We start from the raw sequence: 6,964 nt of genomic DNA, 5'->3' as shown, positions 1-6,964 counted from the left end.
AGTGAGAGGCCCGGGTAACGCAAAAAAACAAACAAACAAGAAAACAAAAAACTAAGACTCAAGCGGTTCAAACTGTTTCCAAGTCACTTAATAGGATCCCAGAACAAAGCTTAAGAATAAGTTCAGGAATAGAAACACATCCAGCACCCAAGGGAAATCTTATAATGCCTAGCATCCAATCTAAACTTACCGGGCATGCAAAGAAGCAGGAACATCCAAACCGTTATGACAGAAATCAGTTAAAATGCATCGATTGGGAAGGAAGAAGTAAATGTGCCTTTATTTACAGACAAAATGACTGTATATGTAGAAAGGCCCATGGCATTTATAAAAAGAGCTTTTACTATCAACTAGTGAGTTTAGCAAGGTTGCAGAATACAAGCTGTTTTAGAGGGAGCTTATCACCTCACCCCAAACACTTAACCAACTGCCCCAGCACTTTTCTTTGCAGACCTGAAACAAGGTCGGTAAGCCACAAACTCTTACTTAGTATTCTGGCATTATACGTTAATATAAAAATGTAACTATAGAACTAAGAAAATATTCCAAAATTAACACTGAATGGCAGGACACAATTTTCTTTTTGTTCCACTTCTGACATTGTCTTCAATTAGGTGCGCTACTTGAATAGCTGAATCCCAGACCTCCCCTCCAACCTGAGCACAAATGCAAGAATATTAGGAGGTGCAGAAGCTAAAACTAAACTCAGACACAGAACAGCAGGTCAGTTGTATTTTCTGCAGTTAACATTTAATCACCAAACAAAATACGTGGACCCTGAGCGCCCAAGGGCCAGTACAGGCAAAACAGGAGGTCGCAACAAGTGGTGACCACTGAAGAAAGCAATGCTCTAGGGAAGGACGCCAAGGACACGACACATAAGTTAGGGTTAGCGCCCTGGGGCCTGCTGACGCTAAACGAAAAACTGGGTAACAATGTCCTGCAAAACGTGAACCACCGAGGAAAGCTGGTCCACACAGAACATGATGTAACTTCGGAGTTGGCCAAAGTCTTCAGCAGTCAATCGGCTAAAAGGGAGGGAAAAATAAAATTCAAGTTCGGGGGAGAAGCACGTCCCTCCCTGTCCACCCACACCGACAATCCCAGAGCAGCACACTTCTTCTTTAGGCTTAACCCTCCCTTACAGCTCCACCTGGCCTGAGCCTGGCTCTGGCCACCTGCCACCAGCCCCTCCCTAGACCCCTCTAAAACCCACATGACCAGGACGTTGCCCTCCACAATGAGCTCCTTCTGAATGGGCTCTGGGACTACAAAGTATACACTCAGCCACTGGTGGGCGATCTCCGCGTCCATGGGCGATGGGAAATGCACAGTAAGGGTGCTGGAGGAGATATGGTTAAGGCACCACCCACACTACTGATTTCGCCCGTGCCTCAGGCTTCCTCCTCACTGAGACCCGCCTTCACCCCCACACATCCCGGCTTCCCCGCCAGACCACCCCTGAGGCCGCCCACAACCTCCCAACCTATACACTGAGGCCACCCTGGACATCACCACCCCTACCCTCTGGTTTCCCTCAGGTTGGTTTGCCCCACCACCATCCCGTCAGCCCAGACCACCCTTGGCCCATACCCTCCAGCCGCTCAGAGTTCCCTCCTTCTACACTTCAGGCCCCACCGCCTGCAGCCCCTCCCCACAAACCACCTCCAGCCCAGCCCCTGGCCGCCCGGCCCACAGGTGCTCCTGCAAAAGGATACCACTGTAGCGCCTGTGGACCCGGACCTCCGGCCCCGGGTCCTGCGTCTCCACGTGGCCCTGCTGCGTGGGCTGCCCACTGGATCTGCACAAGGCCACCGGATGCGCCACCTGCCTCTCCAACGACGCCAGGGTTGCCAGTGTCTCCAGGGTTGACAGGATCAACCGGGTTACCGCGGTCCCCCTGGCCACCACGTGCTGCTCCCTCTGCAACGGCCGCGGCACCTGCGCCTTCCTCTGCTGCCCTCATGGCTCCTTCACCATCTGCCTCAGACTCCATCTAGAACCGCTTCCACCCTCCCGACGAGCGGGGGAAGAAAAAAACGATCCCTCACAAAACCAACCTTCTAACGGCCACTCAGGTGGGGATTCCTAGAGCGCCTGCGCAAACAGACCCTTGGTAACGCCTCCTGACTCGTGATTGGTTCCCACCGACAGAGCCTGCAGGCTTTCCAGCCAATGGTCGCCCCCTTACGAAGCTCCACACCCCAGAGAGCTGTGTAACCCCAATGAGCCTGCGCAGACAGAAACCCACATCTTCCGGTCCCTCTAACCGGCCTACCTCGGGCCCAGGCTCCCCGTAAGCGGCTTAGCCATGAGGCCTCCGGGTGACGCTCCTCGCCGTGGTGTGGCTGGAGCTTCCCAGGGTGCATGTGCAAACAGATCCCCGCCCCATCTCCTAAGGCCTCTGTGAACGGCGAGCCCCGTGCACTTCGAAGTCTGTGTCAGTGCCAGCCTGGCCAACTTCACGTGTGACCAGCGTGCTGAGCGCAGGTCCCTGTCATCGAGTTCTGGAAGGGAGTCGGGCACCTCTGGGCCAGGCCCAGCCAGCCCTCTGGCCTCCCACACGTAGCTCGTGTCTGCATGTCTGTTCGTGTGCACGCGTGCGTGAGTCGGGGCCCAGCCCTGCGGGGATGAGGCCAGGGATGCAGAGTGGGCGGTGCCTGCCCGCCTGGGGAGGGAAGCGGGGGGCTGCTGCTGGGCCCGCTGGGGACGGCGTGGGGCCGGGCCGCCAGGGGCTCCAAGGCTCCGGGGCCAAAGACTGCAGCGACTTCAGGCTGCAAGCTTGGCCCGGGCTGGCCAGGTGCATGGGGGAGACCGGGTGGCCGGAAGGGCTGCGGCGGTGGGGGGGCGGAGGTGGGAGGGGAGGGGAGGAGGGGCTGGGGGCGCCACCCCAGGACCACCGGCAGTCTCCTGGCCCTTTGCTGGCACAGCCCTCATTGGCATTCCCTCCCCCAGGAACAAAGTCTTGAGGGTCTCCGGGGGCCTAGAGGTTCCGGGGACCCTCAGCTGGGAGGAGACCCTGTGTCTGCTGGCCTGCTGAGTGCTGGTCTACGTCTTTGTCTTGAGAGGAGTCAAGTCATCAGAAAAGGTACAGCCGGGGTGACGGCAAGCCCGGGGACAGCACTGCCTGTGGAGTGTCGGTGTCTGCCAGCGACCACTGCTGCCACGGGAGGAGACGGCACCAGGGCCAGAGCCCGAGGAGGGGCAGGGACTTCAGTCCGGACCACTTGATCCCCACCCCCTGACTGGAGAGTCCTCTCCACCCTGCGCCTCCAGGCCCGGCAGCCTTCCCTCCCGAGTGGAGGTGGAGTGGCCCCGGCAGCGGCTGCCCCTTCCCTGGGGTGGGGGGCATCCGTGGCTCGCCTTCCCTGGCTCGCCTTCCCTCCCTTCCAGTTTCTCTCGGTTCTGGCTCTGCGTCAGCTTTTGACCTTCTCGGTCTGTCTCTCTCACCTGCCTGTCTGCCCTCGGGGACCCAGCGGGGAGCGTGGACCCATCCCTCCCTCAGGGGCTCCCTGTCAGGTTGTGGGGACAACTGTGTCAACAGACACACAATAAGACAGCCTGCCGGTGGTTGCGGGACACGCGGGACACGGCCAGGTCTCTGGAGGGCGGGAGCGTTCCGGCAGGGTCCGCAGAGCAGCCGCTTGGCGCTGCTTGCGTGGGAGGCAGAGGCCTTTGCTGTCGTCTTGATCTTGCCTGTGTCTCTGGCTAGCTGAGTTCTAATCCCCGGCACCAAGGACCCCCGCCTCTCTGCAGACCAGGACCTGGAGTCGGCACGGGAGGCGTGGGACCTGCCTGCGGGCTGCGGCCTTGCTCCCCGCCAGGGGAGGGCCCTGCCTCTCCCTCCCTCTGCAGCTGACCTGTGCTCGCCGTGGCTCCTCACACCTGCTCTCCCCTCGCTCATCTCCAGGTATGGATAGATGCCGGGACCCAGATTTTCTTTTCTTACGCCATTGGCCTGGGGGCCCTCACGGCCCTGGGCGGCTACAATCGCTTCAACAACAACTGCTACAAGTAGGCACTACAGCCCTGCCACCCCTGCCCTGCCTGCCCGTGGCCAGCAGGCAGTCTCACCAGCCCACACGGTCCCCTCTGCCCCCAGGGATGCCATCATCCTCGCACTCATAAACAGCGGGACCAGCTTCTTTGCTGGCTTCGTGGTCTTCTCCATCCTGGGCTTCATGGCCACAGAGCAGGGCGTGCACATCTCCAAGGTGGCGGAATCAGGTAAAGACGCCCCAAGCCCCAGCCCGGCCTCCGGAGCAGCGGTAGCTGCTGTCGTAACGGACCGTGTACGCGAACGCACACAGAATGACGTTCTGAGAAATGAGAACAATTCAAACTCAATTTGTCCCATCACTCTGGGCCAGGAGGCCTGGCTGAGCAGCTGCGAGGCACAGCTGTCCAGCCACCTCAGGCCAGGCCACGTGGAGCCCCGAGCCCCCATCCGTCTGTATCCAGAGGCCTCGGGGTATGTCCTCACACTTGCCTGAGTGTTGTAGAGGGAAAGGTCGGCCTTTTCTGGGTCAGTGGTGATCTGCGACCACAGTAGCTGCCGGAACCCAGGCACAGAAGGCTGAGCCAGACACGCCACTCTTATTGGTACAGGTCTACCAAGGGCTTGCGGGAACCTTCCAGCCCCTGGTATGGCGCGCACACCCACACACACACACACACACGAGGGCTCGAGTGGCCCGGCAGTGTCTTGACAGAAGTCGAAAGGCCCTTGGCCACAGGGTGCCCTGGCATCGTCCACTCCTCTGGTACCGTGGTGCAGGGTGGAGGGGGACAGGATGTGGGTGGGGTGCTCCAGGTGTCCACACCCTGCCCCTTCCCCCTCAGGGCCTGGCCTGGCTTTCATCGCCTATCCCCGGGCCGTCACGCTGATGCCTGTGGCCCCGCTCTGGGCTGCTCTGTTCTTCTTCATGCTGCTGCTGCTTGGCCTTGACAGCCAGGTTTGAGAGGGGGGACGCAAGAGAGGGGGATGGGAGGTGGGGCGGAGGGGGGCTGGCGAGCAGAGGGCACACTGGGCGACGGGAGATGGCAGGTGGGTGGGGAGGGGCACGGCCTGAGTTGCCCGGCCACAGTTTGTAGGTGTGGAAGGCTTCATCACCGGCCTGCTGGACCTCCTCCCGGCCTCCTACTACTTCCGTTTCCAAAGAGAGATCTCCGTGGCCCTCTGCTGCGCCCTCTGCTTTGTCATTGATCTCTCCATGGTGACCGATGTGAGTGGCGGCAGGGTGAGGGATGCCCCTGGCCTCAGGCTGCCGGCTGCCACCTTCCCTGACCTGGCTCCATCCCCAGGGCGGGATGTATGTCTTCCAGCTGTTTGACTACTACTCAGCCAGCGGCACCACCCTGCTCTGGCAGGCCTTCTGGGAGTGCGCGGTGATCGCCTGGGTGTACGGTAGGTCCGGGCCGACAGGCAAGCCGGGGGTGCGGTGCGGTCAGCGGTGGTGCGTCCCTAGCCCTGGCCCTCCGGCCTCACGTGACCCCAGGAGCCGACCGCTTCATGCACGACGTGGCCTGCATGATCGGGTACCGACCTTGCCCCTGGATGAAATGGTGCCGGTCTTTCTTCACCCCGCTGGTGTGCATGTTAAGGGCCGGGAGAGGCTGGGCAGGGCGAGGGACACTGAGGGCTCGCAGTGGTGGCTGCCGGCTGAGCGCGAGGCTTCTCGCCCGCAGGGCGTCTTCATCTTCCACACGGTGTACTACAAGCCGCTGGTCTACAACAACACCTACGTGTACCCGTGGTGGGGCGAGGCCATGGGCTGGGGCTTCGCGCTCTCCTCCATGCTGTGTGTGCCCCTCCACCTCCTGGGCTGCCTCCTCAGGGCCAAGGGGACCGTGGCTGAGGTCAGTTCCCCGCGCCCCGTCTCCCGCACACCATCCCTCCCTCCCGTTGGGTGGAGACGTGATGTCCAGAGCGCCCTGCCCCTTCTCCCACCCGCCGGGAGGGACAGACCGTTGTGCCGGAGCCTCTGGGCCAGCTCGGAGGGGGGTGTACGGGAGGAGAGTTGGCCCTCCAGGGCCTCGCTCAGGTGGTGGCGGCGGAGGAGAGGCCTGTCCCTAGCCTCTGTTCTAGCAGCCACTCGGCCCTCCACTGAACCCCTATTTCCCTAGCGTAGGGAGCGGGGCCTGGTCAGGAGGGGCGCGGCCCCGGGCCCCAAGTTGGTGGCAGGTGGCGGGAAGCGGAGAGAGGCCAGGGACAAGCAGGTGCCCCTCCCCAGGGACCCAACGTGTCCCTCTCTCCCGCAGCGCCGGCAGCACCTGACGCAGCCCGTCTGGGGCCTCCACCACTTGGAGTACAGAGCTCAGGACTCGGATGTCAGGGGCCTGACCACCCTGACCCCGGTGTCTGAGAGCAGCAAGGTGGTGGTGGTGGAGAGCGTCATGTGACAGGTGCCCCGGCTCACATCACCAGCTCACCCTCTCGTAGCCATAGCAGCCCCTGCTCTAGCCCCCCACACGCCCAGGGGGCTTGCCTTTCCCTGACACCTATGGGGGTCTGCCTGGGGGGGGAGGGGAGGAAGCAGCAGAGTGCTTATAACTAAAATAACTTTTTCCATTTTTAATAAAATGCCAAAAATATCACAACCCACCAAAACTAGATGCCTCCCCCACCCCCCTTAACCAAGCTGGTGCCCACGCTGCTTCCCAAGCCCTGCCGCCCGCCCTCCAGTGCCCGCTACCGTCACGTCTCACCTGACCCCACCAGGCCCTGCCTGCCTCTCTCCAGGCTCTGCCCAGCACACCCTTGGGTGGCCCCTCACCCCAGGGGCAGCAGTGGCAGCTCGGGGAACAGGGGGACTGGAGAGCAGAGGGGGCAGGCGAGGGGGGGGCAGCAGAACCAAGGCGAATATTTCAGCTGGGCTAGACCCCTCTCCCCGTCCCTACTCTAGAGGCTTAGAGAGCCAGCCAGCAAGGGAACCTTCAGTTCCTGAGTCAATTGCCACCAATA

General features: G+C 61.2%; 1 protein-coding gene across 1 annotated transcript; it reads left to right on the top strand.

The window, feature by feature from the left end:
* The first annotated feature begins 1,312 nt into the window (after positions 1-1,312).
* On the top strand, positions 1,313-6,494 carry LOC149744111 (sodium- and chloride-dependent creatine transporter 1-like). Its single transcript, XM_089903907.1, has 7 exons — positions 1,313-1,333; positions 3,911-4,014; positions 4,103-4,227; positions 4,843-4,955; positions 5,088-5,225; positions 5,305-5,407; positions 5,499-6,494. Exons 1-7 carry the CDS (start codon positions 1,313-1,315, stop codon positions 6,074-6,076), a joined length of 1,182 nt encoding a protein of 393 aa, XP_089760033.1. The 3' UTR covers positions 6,077-6,494.
* The last annotated feature ends 470 nt before the right edge of the window (positions 6,495-6,964 follow it).

This window comes from Delphinapterus leucas, chromosome X, assembly GCF_059928025.1.
Source record: "Delphinapterus leucas isolate spDelLeu-1000000601 "Yukka" chromosome X, BTC_Dleu_Yukka2, whole genome shotgun sequence".
NCBI classification, from domain to species: Eukaryota; Metazoa; Chordata; class Mammalia; order Artiodactyla; family Monodontidae; genus Delphinapterus; species Delphinapterus leucas.
Note: the sequence above shows the minus strand (reverse complement) of the source record. Positions and strands in the feature narration are given on the sequence as shown.